We start from the raw sequence: 16406 nt of genomic DNA, 5'->3' as shown, positions 1-16406 counted from the left end.
GCTTATGTGGTGCTGAGGAATTGAACCCAGGGTCTCAGGCATGCAAGGCAAGCGCTATACCACTGAGCCACCTTCCCAGCCCTAGGTTCCATTTTTTCATGTTTTTCTAGCTGTTTTAATTGCAACATGAGATTATTTACTTGGTTAATCTCTATTTTCTTGATTTGGGCACTGAGGGCAATAAATTTGCCCCTCATGAGTGCTTTTTCTGTGTCCCACAAGTTTCTTTTCGAGGTGTTTTCATTTTCATTGAGTTGTAGGAAATTTTTTATTTCTTCTTTGATCTCTTCCATTACTCAGGCATTGCTAAGAAGTGTGCTGTTCAATTTCCATGTATTTGAGTAATTTCTGCAGTATGCTTTGTTATTGAGAACTAGCTTGATTCCACTGTGGTCAGATAGGATACGGAGGATTATGTCGATCCCCTTTGTATTTGCTTAAGTTCCTTGCTTGAACTATGCTATGGTCTATTTTGGAGAATGTTCCATGAACTGCTGAGAAGAATGTGTACTGTGTTATTTTAGGGTGAAATACTCGGTAGATGTCAGTTAATTACGCTTGAAGTATGGCCTCACTTAATTCGGTAGCTTCTTTGCCAATCCTCTGCTTGGTAGACCTGCCTTTTGGTGAGAATGGGGTGGTAAAGTCTTCTAGTATTATCGTATTGGGATCTATTTTATTCTGTAAGTTTGAGAGTATTTGCTTAACATATCTGGGTGCACCAATGTTTGGGGAATATAAGTTGATGATGGTAATATCCTCCTCTTGGATTGTTCCCTGTATTAATATGTAGTGTCCATCCTTTTCTTTTTGTATTGATTTTAATGAAAAGTTTATTTTGTCATATATCAGGATTGCTACACCTGCTTTCTTACTGGGGGCATTTGATTGGTAGATCCTTTTCCAACCCTTTAATCTGAGTTTGTTTGTATGTTTGGCTGAGAGTTGGGTCTCCTGAAGGCAACAGATGGATGGGTCATGTTTTCTGATCCAATCTGCAGTTCTTTTTCTTTTGATTGGCGAAGTAAGCCCATTAATATTAAGAGATAGTATAGAGAGACACATTGTGGTCCCTGCCATTCTGTTTTCCTAAGTTTTTCTTCTTTCCTTTCCTCCTGTGCTTGCTCAGTTAGACTTCAATTAATGCCTGTCTGGGTGCAGGTCCCAGTTCCTGGTTGCTTTCTTCAGGTTGTGTCCCCCCTCTTAGGATCCTTTGTAATGCTGGCTTAATATTTATGTATTCATTTAGTTTTTCTTTGCTATTAAAAATTTTCAGCTCTTGGGCTGGGAAGGTGGCTCAGTGGTAGAGCACTTGCCTTGCATGCCTGAGGCCCTGGGCTCGATTCCTCAGCACCACATAATCAAAAAGAAAAAAGCCAGAAGTGGCGCTGTTGCTCAAGTGGTAGAGCGCTAGCCTTGAGCTGAAGAGCTGAGGGACTGCACCCAGGCCCAGAGTTCAGGCCCCATGATCAGACCCCAAAAAAAAATTAAAAAAAAAAATTCAGCTCTCCATCGAATGTGAATGCTAGCTTTGCCGGGTATATCAATCTGGGTTGTCAGTTATTGGCTCTCAGGGCTCTTATAGTACTTTCCCAAGCCTTTCTTGCATTCAGTGTTTGTGTGGAGAGAGCTGCAGTGATTCTAATTTTTTTCCCATTGTAGTATAGTTCCTTCTCCATTTTTGCTGCATGCAAGATTGTTTCCTTATTATTCAGATCTATCATTTTTACTATAATGTGTCTAGAAGTGTTTCTCCTGGGATCTTTCTTGTTAGGTGTTCTATATGCTTCTCTTATGTAGGTAAGATGTTCTTTTTTGAGATGGGGAAAATTTTCACCGATTATCTGTTGAATAGGTGTTGCATTCCCTTGCTTTGATATTCCTCACCTTTGTCCACTCCAATTATACGAAGGTTAAATTTCTTGGCACTATCTGCTTGCTCTTGAATTTCCCTTTTGCATAATTCGAGTGATTTTTTCTTATCTGTCATTTTTTGATCCAGTTGGTGTATTCTGTCTTCTGTATCTGACACTCTATATTGCATTTCATTCACTCTGTTAACTGTGGCTTCCATTGTGGTTTGCATGGAGGAAATGGACTCCTTTATGGATTCGATGTTGGTTTTCAAAGTATTGATCTCACCTTTTAATGAGGTATGTGCTGCCTCTATTTTGGCGTTTATCTCACTTCTTAGTGAGGTATGTACTTCCTTTATTTTTGCATGTACCTCGTGTTTGAGATCCTGCATCTCTTTCCATAGTTCACCCCTGTGTTCTTTCCATTTCTGGTCTATTTCTCACTTTATTTCTTGAGTCATTGCCTCCAGCATCTGTTGGATGTAGCTTTTGTCTTCCATTCCTGCTTTGCTCCCACTGGGGCTCCCCCTTGGGTGGTTGCTGGATATTGGGGATAGCTTGCTATCCTGGGTGTTGATAAACCTTGTAAGTTTTTTTCTGTGATTTTCACATTGCTCCAGAGATTTTTAACAGGAATGGATGTTGGATATTGTCCAAGGCTTTTTCTAAATCTCATTGAGATTATCATATGTTTCTTGTCTCTGGCTTTGTTATATGCTGTCTTACATTTATAGATATACTTATGTTAAACAGTCTTGCATGTCTGGGATAAAACCCACTTGATCATGTTTGATTTTCTTTTTTGATTAGTTGCTGAATTGTTTGCCAATTTAATTTTCTTGCTGGTCGTGGGGTTTGTCTGGACGCTGTCAGAGCTTATTTTTTGCTCAAGGTGAGCAATCTACCACTTAAGTCTCAGGGCTACTTGTGGATTTTTTTTTTTTTTTTGTCGGTTGTGGGGCTTGAACTCTGGGCCTGGGCGCTGTCCCTCAGCTCTTCAGCTCAAGGCGAGTGCTCTACCACTTGAGCTACAGCGCCACTTCCGGTTTTCTGGTGGTTTATTGGAGATAGGAGTCTCACGGTCTCTCCTGCCCGGGCTGGCTTTGAACCGCTATCCTCAGATCTCAGCCTCCTGAGTAGCTAGGATTACAGGCGTGAGCCACCCGCGCCCGGCTTACTTGTGGATTTTTTGAATAGTTTATTTGAGATGAGTCTCACAAAATTTCCTGCCTGGGCTGGCTCTCAACCACAATCCTCAGCTCTCAGCCTACTGAGTAGCTAGTATTACAGTTGTGAACCTTCGGCACGTGGTTTCTTGGCTAATATTTTATTGAGAGCTTTGCATCTTGTGTTTGTCAGAGAGGTTGGCTATAGTGTCTTTTTTTTTTGGTGGTGGTGGGGGGGAGGGTTTCGGTTATGGGGCTTGAACTCTGAGCCTGGGTACTGTCCCTGAGCTCTTCAGCTCAAAGTGTGCACTCTACCACTTGAGGCAACAGTGCCACTTCTGGTTTTCTGGTGGTTAATTGGAGGTAAGGGTCTCACGGACTTTCCTGCCTAAGCTGAGTTTGAACCACGATCCTCAGATTTCATCCTCCTGGAGTAGCTAGGATTACAGGCTTGAGCCACCAGTGCTCGGCATAGCTGCCTTTTTTCATTGATTTCCTATCTGGTTTTGGGATGAGTGTGATGTTGGCCTTATAAAAGGAGTTTGGAACTGATCCTTCTGTTTCTATTTCACAGAAAAGTGTGAGTAGTACAGATGTTGGTTCAAATTTAAAAGTCTCATAGAATTCAACCCTGAATCCATCTGGACCTGGGCTTTTCCTTGTTGGAAGGCTCCGATTACTTCTGTAATGTCATGTGTTAAAGGCTTAGGTGTTTTTTTATCTTCTTGGTTCAGCTAGTTTGACTCAAGGAATTCATCAATTTCTATTAGATTTTCCATCTTGCATATGTTTTGAAAGTAGTCCTTCATAATCCTTTGGATTTCTTGGATATTTGTTGTAATATTTCTTATGAGATCTCTAATTTTGTTGAGTGGAGTAGGCTACTGCTGTCAATTTTTTCCCACCAAAGGGCCAGCTTATTTAGCAGTTTTTTTGTTATTATTGTTGGCCATGGGGCTTTGAACTCTGGGCCCAGGGACTGTCCCTGAGCTTTTCATCTCAAGGAGAGCTCTCTACCACTTGAGCCACAGCACCACTTCCGGTTTTCTGATGGTTATAGGTTAGAGGACTTTCCTGCTTGGGCTGGCTTTGAAGCATAGATTACAGTAGATTACACATGTGAGCCAGTGCTTTGTTTTTTGTTCTGTTTCATTAATTTATGTTCTGTTTACTCTCTCCATCTATTTTTTCCCCATCTGTATAGTAGTTTTAGGTTTGGTTTATTCTTGTTTAGGAGCTTTAGTTGCATCATGAGGTCATTCACTTCAGCTCTTCATTTGCACATTTAGAGACATCAATTTTCCTCTCAACACTGCTTTTGCAGCATCCCAGAGGTTCCAGTATATTTTGACTTTCATTGAATTGTACTTCCCAATTTCAGTGACCCATGTATTGTTCAGTCTCCTTATGTTTGAGTATTTTCTGCAGTCTGTTTTGATGTTGAGAACTAATTTAATTCAAATAAGATGCAAGGAGTTATCTTGGTCCTTTTTTATTTGCTTGGGGTTGTTGTGTATCCTATGATGTAATCAATCTTGGAGAATGTTCCTTGGGCTGGGTGCTGAGAATGTGAATTGGGTGGTTGTTGGGTGAAATACTCAGTACATGTCTATTAAGTATACTTGGGTTATCGCTTCATTTGTCCTTTGGTAAGAGTTCACTATTATTGTGTTGGAGGTCTTTGTGCTTTTTTGGGGTAGGGGGAGTGTGTGTGCGCCAGGCCTGGACTTGGTGCCTGGGTGCTGCCCAAGCACTTTTGCTCAAGGCTAGTGTTCTACCACTCCAGCGACAGCTCTACTTTCAAATTTTGGGCACTTAATTGGAGTTGTCTCTCATACTTTTCTGCCCTTGCTGGCTTTGAACCGTGATCCTCAGATCTCAGCCTCCTGAGTAGCTAGGATTACAGGCGTGAGACACTGGTGCCCAGCATTTTTTTTTGGTCGGTTGTGGGGCTTGAACTCTGGGCTTGGGTGCTGTCCCTGTGCTCTTCAACTCAAGGCAAGTGCTCTACTACTTGAGCCACAGCAACAGTTCGTTTTCTGGTGGTTTATTGGTGATGAGTCACAGACCTGCCTGGGCTGGCTTTGAACCATGATCCTCAGATCTCAGGCTCCTGAGTAGCTAGGATTACAGGCTTGAGCCACCAGTGCCAACTCTTTCTTTCCCTTTTTTTTTTTTTTTTTTTGGGTCCAGTCGTGGAGCCTGAACTCTGGGCCTGGGCGCTGTCCCTCAGCTCTTCAGCTCAAGGCTAGCGCTCTACCACTTGAGCCACAGCACCACTTCTGGCTTTTTTCTTTTTGCTTATGTGGTGCTGAGGAATCGAACCCAGGGCCTCAGGCATGCAAGGCAAGCGCTCTACCACTGAGCCATCTTCCCAGCCCCCTTTCTTTCCCTTTTTGTCAGTTGTGGGGTCTGAACTCTGGACCTGGGCACTGCTCTCAGCTCTTCAGCTCAAGGCTAGTGCTCTTACCACTTGAGCCACAGCGCTACTTCCAGCTTTTTCTATTTATGTGGTGCTGAGGAATCGAACCTAGGGCCGCATGCATGCAAGGCCAGCACTCTATCACTCAGCCACTTCCTGGCTAGCAATTGTTTTATATGGAACCAAGTCAAGTACTGTGCCTATTATACTAGTAGGCTGCTACTGAACTCTCTCCTGGCTTTGCCTTCATCATGAAGCTTCAGCTACTTGAATTTTTCTTTTTTGTACTTCTAACCTTACTCCATTTTTTTTCTCTGAAGTTCAACTCACTGTTTTACTGAGGATCCCTATATGTTAACTCAGGCTGGCTTTTAACTCACAATCATTGTTCTTAAACTGGAATCTTTTTTCCTTTGTCAGTCATGGGGCTTTGAACTCAGGGCTTGGGTTCTTTTGTTCAACTAGTGCTCAACAACCTTGAATCATACTGCCACATTTGATTTCCGGAAGTTAATTGGGGATAAGTCATGGGCTTTTTTGTCTGGGTTGGCCTCGAACCACAATCCTCAGATCTCAGCCTCCTCAGTAGCTAGCATTACAGGCATGAGCCACCAGTGACTGGCTTGAAATTAAACATTTTTATTCCTGAATCTTCCCATGGCTGGATCATGGAAGCTCATCTTTTCAAAAAGAATAACCTCCAGCACTATTCAATGTAGCGCCTGGTCCAGTCCAATCTAACTAGTTGTTTTTATTGTTTGCCAGTCCTGGGCTTGAACTCAGGATGTGGGCATTGTCCCTGAGCTTCTTTTGTGCAAGGCTAGCACGCTACCATTTGAGCCACAGTCCATCGCTGCACTTTCACCCTTTACCCCTCGAGTTCTCTACCCTATTAACAACCTGCCATCTACTAACTGTAGATACAATTAATATGATTTGACTTGTATGTATCAATCTTAGATCTCTGTAATTGAAATGATTAAAAAACAGAACTCATACCTATACCCCCACCATGATGTGATAGAGCCAGTTCCTCCACCAGACTCTATCATGCTGCTTGAACTTCTAGCTTTCAAAACTACTGGCAAGGTAAACAGCCTTTCTTTATTAAATAAGTAGCCTGTAATGTTCTGCTAAGCCACAGGAATGACCTGACAATAGAATTTTCAGACTTGATATATGTAGCTGGTAGCTGTGAAGTGAGTGTTGATAACAGTCTGTTGTTTCAGATGCTTTTTTTTGGGGGGGAGGGGGGAGGTCCGGTCGTGGGGCCTGAACTCTGGGCCTGGGCGCTGTCCCTCAGCTCTTCAGCTCAAGGCTAGCATTCTACCACTTGAGCCACAGCACCACTTCTGGCTTTTTTCTTTTTGCTTATGTGGTGCTGAGGAATCGAACCCAGGGCCTCAGGCATGTAAGGCAAGCACTCTACCACTGAGCCAACTTCCCAGCCCCTGCTTTTCTTTTTTCCTTCAACATATTTAGTACAGTGAGCTAAATTTCACAGATGTCTGAGGATTCTTGCCAGGGTGTCCTGCTATTCTGAACAGCAGGATCCCATCCAGGGACTACAGCAAACAATTGCTGTCCACCAGAATCGGAGACCAGGATTTACATCTATACAATAGTGGGAGGTGCATTAACAATTCCCAAGTATAACTTTTTGATTTTTTTTTTTTTTTGTCAATTGTGGGGCTTGAGCTCTGGGATTGGGTGCTGTCCCCCAGCTCTTCAGCCCAAGGCTAGCGCTATACCACTTGAACTACAGCACCACTTCCGGTTTTCTGGTGGTTAATTGGAGATTAGAGCCTCACAGATTTTTCCTGAGTGGGCTGGCTTTGAACCGCAATCTTCAGATCTTAGCCTCCTCAGCTCGGATTACAGCCATGAATCACTGGTACCACCTGGCATAACCTATTGACTGTACTGGGGTTTGAATTTAGGGCTTTGAACTTGCTAGGCAGGCACTCTACAGGTTGGCCCACAACCTGGTTTTTGGGCTTTTTGCTTTGGCCATTTTTTGAGATAAGCTCTGGTCCTCCTCCATACATACACACACACACACACACACACTCACGCGTGCATGAGTGCGCACTACACACACACATACACACTCATGCGCGCATGAGTGCGCACTTGCCACACAGATGTGATGATGGCATAGACCACCATACCTGGATTCTTTTTTCTTTTTTGTTGGTCATGGGCTTGAACTCTGGGCCTGGGTGCTGTCCCTGAGCTCTTTAGCTCAAGACTAGCACTCTACCACTTGAGCCACAGCACCACTTCCAACATCTTATTGCTGTTGAGAAGTCTCACTTTTTGCTTTGGCTGGTCTCAAACCACAATCCTGCTGTCCATTTTCCAAGTAGCTGGGATTGCGTAAGCCACTGTGCCCAGACATACTTTGATAATTCCCATTTACAAATTTACAATTACAGGGCTGGGAAGGTGGCTCAGTGGTAGAGCACTTGCCTTGCATGCACGAGGCCCTGGGTTCGATTCCTCAGCACCACATAAGCAGAAAAAAAAAAGGCCAGAAGTGGTGCTGTGGCTCAAGTGGTGGAGCACTTGCCTTGAGCTGAAGAGCTGAGAGACAGTGCCCAGGCCCAGAGTTCAGGCCCCACGACCTGGCCAAAAAAAAAATTTACAATTACATATGCCAGGTGCTTTAAACATTTTAATAGCCCAAAGACTCATGACAGATACTAAAGAAGACATAGCTTAAGTGGTAGAACACCTAACAAGCTTAAAGCAGAGTTAAACATGGCAGATAGATGGGCATGCTAGTAAAAATGAAAGCACCTGCAGCACAGCGGTACTCAGTAGATACTACGTTGAAAACGACTGCAGCACAGTTGTACTCAGCAGACACCATGTTGAAAATGAATTATAAAACTTGCAGTATAGAGACAGAAGGGAAAAACTGAGAGAGCAAAGATACTGTCCATAAAGGAATATACTTATCAGAAGCTTAGTGTTGGGACCTGTTTTGAAAATAAAGTATCTTGAAACGAGAAAAAAGATACTCATTACCTGACTTATGAAACAGTAACCCCTTTGTAATTATCTTCATAGTAACACTTAAAACAGGCTTTTTTTTTTAAAAGCACATTTCCCTCCCAAAAATCTAGCATATACTATACACAGTAACTACTTGGCATTGAAACAGTTCCCTGGGAGTAAACAACTTGGTTTCTTTCCAGTCTTAAAATACCAGTATCAGTTGTCTTGCTATAAAAATTTTACACTGGGGGGAGGAGAGGGCTGGAAAGGTGGCTCAGTGGTAGAGCGCTTGCCTTGCATTCATGAGGCCCTGGGTTTGATTCCTCAGCACCACATAAGCAAAAAGAAAAAAGCCGGAAGTGGTGCTGTGGCTCAAGTGGTAGAGTGCTAGCCTTGAGCTGAAGAGCTGAGGGACAGTGCCCAGGCCCAGAGTTCAGGCCCCACGACCGACAAAAAAAACAAATTTTACACTCATGTGGATGTATGCCACTGACATATCACCTATCTATACCTGTTCATCTTCCTGATGGTAATAATACCTTACCTTTACTGGGGACTACTATATTTTGGATATTCACAATATTTCTTACAATTTTGAACAATTAGGCCCAAAAAATTAAAGTCAAAGCTGGGTCCTGGTGGCTCATGCCTGTAATCCTAACTATTCAGGAGGCTGAGATCTGAGAATCACTGTTTGAAACCAGCTTGGGTAGGAAGGTCTGTGAGACTCTTATCACCAATTAACCACCAAAAAGCCAAAAGCAGAGCTGTGACTCAAGCATTAGAACACTACCCTTGAGCAAAAAAGATCAGGGACAGTTCAAGCCCTAGTACTGGCATACACACACAAAAAATAAAGTTTTCCAAGAATAAAAATGTTATTGCCTCCAGAGTAAGCAGTTATTATTGGCAACATACATTATGTACTAACTGAATTAAACTATGTAATTTGAGGGTACAGATGGGAGGGAGAAAATAGGGCGAAAAATGGAAGGTATGATATTGGTAAAGAAACATTGTACTCATAACCTAACTTTAACTGCAACCTGTTTGTAAAACGATTTAATAACAAAGATGGATTAAAATTTTTTTTGTTTCAGCTGAGTACTGGTGGTTCACACTTGTAATCCTAGCTACTCAGGAAGCTGAGATCTGAAGATCGTGGTTCAAAGCCAGCCCGGGCAGTAAAGCCCATGAGTTTCTTTTTTCTTTTTTTTGGTCAGTCATGGGGCTTGAACTCTGGGCCTGGGCACTGTCCCTGTGCTCTTCAGCTCAAGGCAAGCACTCTACCACTTGAGCCACAGTGCCACTTCTAGTTTTCTAAAGGTTTATTGGAAATAAGAGTCTCTCGGACTTTCCTGCCCAGGCAGGCTTTGAACCTCAATCCTCAAATCTCAGCCTCCTGAGTAGCTAGGATTACAGGCGTGAGCTACTGGCGCCCGGCTCATGAGTCTCTTATCTCCAATTAACCACCAGACAACAAGAAGTGTCACTGTGGCCCAAGTGGTAGAGCGCGAGCTTTGAACTGAAGAGCTGAGGGACAGTGCCCAGGCCAGAGTTCAAGCCCCACGACCGACCCCCACCCCACACAAAAATTGTTTCTTCCCAATTCAGAGCAAGTTTTTGCTACTCAAGCAGCTGAGATCTGAGGATCAAAGCCAACCCAGACTGGTAAGTCTGTGAAGCTCTTACCTCCAGTTAACCACCAGAAAACCAGAAGGAGAGCTGTGGCTCAAAGTGGTACAATACTAACCTTGAGTAAAAGAAATCAGGGATAGTGACTAGGCCCCAAGTTCAAATCCCATGAACAAACAAACAAAAACAACCTAACAGGAACTGGAAGATTTACTGTGTAAGTGGGGGGTTGGGGTCCTGGTTCTGAACTCATGGTCTGGTCATTGTCCTTGAGCTTTTGTGCTCAAGGATAGAGCTCTACCACTTGAGCTACAGCTCCACCTCCAGTTTTGGTGATTAAGTAGAGAGAAGAGTCTGAAGAATTTCATGCCTGAGCCTTGAATCATGATTCTCACATCTTAGCCTTCTTAGTAGCGCCTGACTATCATGACTCTAAAAGCAAAATTTGTTATTTTCTCAGTATTTGCTGAGTAGGCGAAGGATTCTATCTCAGTTTTAGAGGGAACAAATGATTAAATAAAGTTAAAGAAAGAGCCCAAGTTGTGAGGAAGACATATATTTCCCTTCAGAAAAAAATCAAAGCCAGAATGTTTAGGTATTTGTATCTCCCCCCACTTAGAAACCTTCCCTCCATATCACTGTATCATAGAACCCCTGTAGAAGGACAGAGGTAGAAACTAGATAACAAATGGGAGGAAATTTCTAAGTGTTTACACCTTATTTAGCCTGGCCTATGAAGGAAAATCTTGAGGGCCAATCCAAATCTACATTCTCCAAGACAGCCAAAGATGTATTTGTGCTTCAAGGCTAAGGGCCCAGGGCCATATACCACAGGACATAATCCCACTATACTTCCTAGGACAGGCTTCCTATCTATCTCTTGGGTTAGTCACATGGATAGAAAATCACACTTGTCCTTTCAAATGATGAAATTCAAATTCATCAGGTGTATTCCTTCCTTTTCCTTCTACATAAGTGTTCTTACCCTATAACACTTTCTATGGTCTTTAAGCTGTGTTCAAAAACTATAAAATTGGGACTGGGATGTAGCTCAGTGGCAAAGCGCTTGCCTAGCAAGTGCACCGTCCTGGGTTTGATCCCCAGTACCAAAAAACAAAAAAACTCTTGGGGCTGGGGATGTGACCTAGTGCTTGCCTGGCATGCATGAGGACCTGCGCTCGATTACTCAGTACCACATACACACTAAAAGCCAGAAGTGGCGCTGTGGCTCAGGTGGTAAGAGGGCCAACTTTGAACAAAAACAGCTCAGGGACAGTGCCCAGGTCCTAAGTTCAAGCTCCAGGACTGGCAAAAAATAAAATACAAAAAAAAAACAACCCAAACCAAAACCCCTATAAAATTGACATTAACATGAATTGTTAAAATACAAATAACATTGTACAGCAAACACAGTATGAGGTAGTCAACAATGTGGCCTGCACCCTGCCCTGGTGGAACCTCCCAGCTAGTGGCCTGCTTAGTTGGCCCTGCGGACACCTGCAAAGCCACAACACAATTCTATGGTTCTCATGGTCTCACAGCCACACGTGAAACAGCAAGCTAGGCTGTCCTCTCCTAAAGAAGCCCAGCTATCTTCTGCTATATAATTTCTGGGCAGATCTATACCCTGGACAGGTGGAATTTTTCTGGGAACGTTTCCCCCCAAGGAGCAAAGTGATATCTGGAGATTAATATTGAAAACTGCGCTTGGTCTGGATATCATCAAGAATCTGCTGCAGCTCCTCATCTTCAAATCGTCCCTCTAGGCTGCAAGAACAAAAGACAAGTGATTTAGTAACTGGCAATTTTCACACATTTTTATTTGAGGCATGCATCTCTTTGACCATTTATATTTCATATGTACTTTTCTACTCTTCCTTTACTAAAAACATGCAAAATGTTCAAATATAAAAGACACAAAGGTTTCACAACCCCACTCAGTTTAGATAACCCTTTGTTGCCCTTTCCTTCCTGCTGGTATTACACTCTCATTTTTTTTCTCCCCTCACATCTGGCACTCTACCACTGAGCCATACCTCTAGTCCCTAGATTTCTTTAATAACTAAAACAGGAACAATTGATAGTCCAGTCCAATATTTCCTTTGCCTAGAACCCATCCTAAATTTGGTTATTTATTATTTCCATATTTTGTATTTATATATCTATATAGAGAGATATGGTTACTTACGGATTACTTAGGGATACAATATATTATGGATACTGTACATATATATATACACACACATATATATAGTATACAAACTATATATATACACACACACACACACATATAGTATCCATAAGTAATACACACGCTATGTTTTTATGAGAAATAATATAAGTCATGGAGGTTCACATCTATAATCACTACTAGTTGGAAGGCAGAGACCAGATTGCTGTTTGAGGCTAGCCCTGACAAAGTTTTCAAGACTCCATCTCAAATAGTAAAAAAAAAAGCAGGTGTGGTGGCCAAAGTAGTTGTGGTGGCCTACCTAAAAGCGTAGATGTGAGATACTATTAAAAATAAATCAGCTGGAGCTGGGCGCCGGTGGCTCACACATGTAATAATCCTAGCTACTCAGGAGGTTAAGATCTGAGGATCACGGTTCAAAGCCAGCCTGGGCAGGAGAGTCCGTGAGACTCTCATCTCCAGTAAACCACTAGAAAACCGGAAGTGGTGCTGTGGCTCAAGTGGTAGAGTGCTTGCCTTGAGCTGAAGAGTGCAGAGACAGCGCTCAAGCCCAGAGTTCAAGCCCCACTACACACATACACATAAATACACACACACACACACACACACATACACACACTCACAAAGAACTATACAACTTGTGTAGGAATAGGAGGGAAAAATGGAGGAAAGGGGTGACATTATTCAAAATGAAATGTACTCATTACCTGACTCATGTAATTGTAATCCCTATGTGCATGACCTTTATAGTACCAATAAAGTCATGGTGCTTGGCCCTTTTTTTTTTCAGGTGCTTCAGAAACCAACAAAGTACCTCTTGCATGCTAGTGGGACTATGTACCCAGCTCCCTGTTTTTCTATCTTGCTATATCACAAGGTGTGGTATAAAATCATCATTATCATACACTGTTAAAAAAGGAATTCTTCGGCTTAGACTGTACCTTGGTAAAGTGCTTGCCTAGCATGCATGAAGCCCTGGGTTCAATTCCTCTTCCTCAGTACCATATAAACAGAAAAAGCTGGAAGTTCCACTGTGGTTCTAGTGGTAGAGTGCTAGCTTTGAGCAAAAGCAGCTCAAAACAGTGCCCAGGCCCCGGACTGGCCTCAAAATTTTTTTTTAAATAACAAAGGAATTTTTATTCTATGTTGGCACATTATGTATCTAATACTACATACAAGTCTGATCACAACTGGTACTCACCTGGGGATCAAAGCTTTGGACTCCTCAGCAGTCTCTGGGCAAAGGTTGGCCAAACAGGCCAATTCAAACTTATGTAGCTTTTTCTGGAGAAGCAAGCTGATTATAAGAAGGGAAGAAAAAAATCAAAGTATGTTCATCAGGAAAAAGACCAAATATCTACCAATGAAGAACAAAAGCATATTTTCAATCTTTAATTTGGGCATTTTGAGTTGTAGAATCTCACTTTCAAATCTCTTCCTGTGTCCGTCTTCCAAAGAAAAATTCTGAGTGTAGGTGGATGAGGAAGAATCCAACAGAGACAAGGAAACTAAAGAGAGCATACTATGGTGGAAAAGTATATGCCATCCAGCTTGTGAAAATCTTCTACAATCTCAAAGACTATACAACCTTTCCTAGAGGAACTAACTTTGTTGTTCTCTGCTGTTACGCTTCCTCAGCCTTGCTCACTTTATATCATACACATGGGGCTGGCTGTCCCAAACTACTAAGTACTCTGACATGGGATTCTGTTTTCTACACTGTACAGCAGAGCTCATTATGTTTTGGTTCTGAGGTTCAGGGCTGGATCTATTAAGAATTTCTAGCAGCTGTGGTGGTGCATGCTTGTAATCAAAGAGGAGGATGAATTAGGAGGATCACAAGTTTGAGATCAGCCTGGGCAACCCCTTGCTGGGCACCAGTGGCTCACGCCTTGTAATCTTAGCTACTCAGGAGGCTGAGAGCTAAGGATTTTGGAAGAAAGCCAGCCCAAGGATTAAAGTCTAAGAGACTCTTATCTCCAATTAACCACCAGAAAACTGCAAGTGGCTTTGTGGCTCAAAATGGTAGAGTGCTAGCTTTGAACACAAAAGCTTAGGGTGGCACCTAGGCTTTGAGTTCAAAGCCCCATGACCAAGAAAAGAAAAAAAGAAAAGAAAGAAAAGCTCAGGGACAGAACCCAGGCCTTGAGTTCAGTTCCTAGGACACAATTTTTGTTTTCATATGTACATTGGTGGCTCTCTGCCATAACTCTAGCTATACAATAGGATGCCAAGACTCTAGTCTGGCAAAAAAATTTGCAATACACTTGAGGTACAGTAGGAGCCATGAGCAAAAAAGCAAACTGAGTGCTTCCCTGAGTTCCAACTCTCTATTTTCTTAAGAGTGATGGTACACATCTGTAACCCCAGCATTTGGGAGGCAGAGGCAGTGGTAACAAAAGTTAACACTGGTCTTGGACACACAGTGAAAGCCAGCTTAAAAAAAGTGTCAAAAGGGAATTTTGTCCTTATTTAAGCTGGGGGTAGTGGTGCTGAGGACTGGACACGATAAGCAAGTATTCTGCCATAGAAACATTTCTTTAACTGCCAATTTAAAAGAAGTGTTGAAAATGAACTAAACAACTTATAGGTGGGATGGGAGGGACAAACTGGGAGAGAGTGAGGGAAAGGATGACATTATAAAAAAAAAAATGTACTCAGGCTGGAAATGTGGCTTAGTGGCAGAGTGCTCGCCTAGCATGCATGAAGCCCTGGGTTGAATTCTACACTACCATATAAACAGGAAAGGCCAGAATTGGCACTGTGGCTCAAGTGGTAGAATGCTAGTCTTGAGCAAAAGCTCAGGAACCGTGCTCAGGCCCTGAGTTCAGGCCCTAGGACTGGCAAAAACAAAAAAAGAAAAAAAAAAAACACGTACTTTTTTTTCTTTTTTCTGTCAGTCATGGGACTTGAACTCAGGGCCTGGGTACTGTCCCTGAGCTCTTTTGCTCAAGGCTAGCACTTTACCACTTTGAGCCACATCTCTACTTTGGCTTTTCGGGCGGTTAACTGGAGATAAGAGTCTCAAAGGGCTTCCCTGTCCCAGCTGGCTTTGTACTTCAATCCTCAGATCTCAGCCTCCTGAGCAGCCAGGATTACAGGTGTGAGCCACCAGCCCCTGTCAAGAAAGGCACTCCTTACCTGACTTACTCTGTCCATTGCCTTTATAATAACCCTGGGCGCTGTCCCTCAGCTCTTCAGCTCAAGGCTAGCACGCTACCACTTGAGCCACAGAGCCACTTCTGGCTTTTTTTTTCTGCTTATGTGGTGCTGAGGAATCGAACCCAGGGCCTCATGCATGCAAGGCAAGCATTCTACTACTGAGCCACCTTCCCAGCCCCTAGGATCACAGTCTGAAGCCAGCCTAGCCAGAAAAGTTCATGACACTCATCTCCAATTAATCACCAAAAATCAGTAACATTAGCCTTGAGCATGAAAGCTCAGGGATATCACCCATGTTCTAAGTTCAAGCACCAGCCAGGACTGGAACAAAAAAAAATGGGAGGGGGGAGGTTGACACTGACAAAGAAGTATTGTGCTTATAACTTGACTTATAACATTGTAACCCTTTGTACAACTATACAATAGTGTCTGTACTGAAGCTTGAACTCAAGGAAGATAGAATTATAGGTATGAGCTGGCTGTCCATGGCCGTTTATTTGTTTCTTTTTTCTTTCTTTCTTTTTTTTTGGGGGTCCGGTCGTGGGGACTGAACACTGGGCCTGGGAGCTGCCCCTCAGCTCTTCAGCTCAAGGCTAGCACTCTACCACTTGAGCCATAGTGCCACTTCCGGCTTTTGTCTTTTTGCTTATATGGTTCTGGGGAATTGAACCCAGGGCCTCAGGCATGGAAGGCAAGCGCTCTACCACTGAGCCACCTTCCCAGCCCCAGCCGTTTATTTATTTTGATGCCAGTCCTGGAGCTTAAACACAGAGACTGGGCACTGTCCCTGAGCATTTCTGCTCAAGGGTACACTACTTGAACCACAGTTCTGCTTCTGGCTTTTTGGATGTTAATTGGAGATAAGAGTCTCCTGAACCTTCTTGCTTGGGCTGGCTTTGAACTGTAATCCTCTGATCTTAGCCTCCTGAGCAGGTCTGAATCACTGGTGCCCAGCTTCATTTTTTTTTTTT

The 16406-nt window shown here is 43.0% G+C and overlaps 1 protein-coding gene across 1 annotated transcript in view; it reads right to left on the bottom strand.

The window, feature by feature from the left end:
* Positions 1-11425: 11425 nt before the first annotated feature.
* Polr2d (polymerase (RNA) II (DNA directed) polypeptide D) overlaps positions 11426-16406 on the bottom strand; it is a 7712-nt gene continuing 2731 nt past the window's right edge. The window contains exons 3-4 of the mRNA XM_013028824.1: positions 13475-13570; positions 11426-11849 (exon numbers count right to left, since the gene is read on the bottom strand). Of these exons, the coding sequence (XP_012884278.1) occupies positions 11771-11849; positions 13475-13570 (175 nt within the window). The 3' untranslated portion in view covers positions 11426-11770. The remainder of the gene's footprint in view (positions 11850-13474; positions 13571-16406) is intronic.

Source organism: Dipodomys ordii, unplaced genomic scaffold, assembly GCF_000151885.1.
Source record: "Dipodomys ordii isolate 6190 unplaced genomic scaffold, Dord_2.0 Scaffold114, whole genome shotgun sequence".
Lineage (NCBI taxonomy): Eukaryota > Metazoa > Chordata > Mammalia > Rodentia > Heteromyidae > Dipodomys > Dipodomys ordii.
The sequence above is the reverse complement of the archived record's forward strand: the minus strand, read 5'-3'. Positions and strand labels throughout refer to the sequence as shown.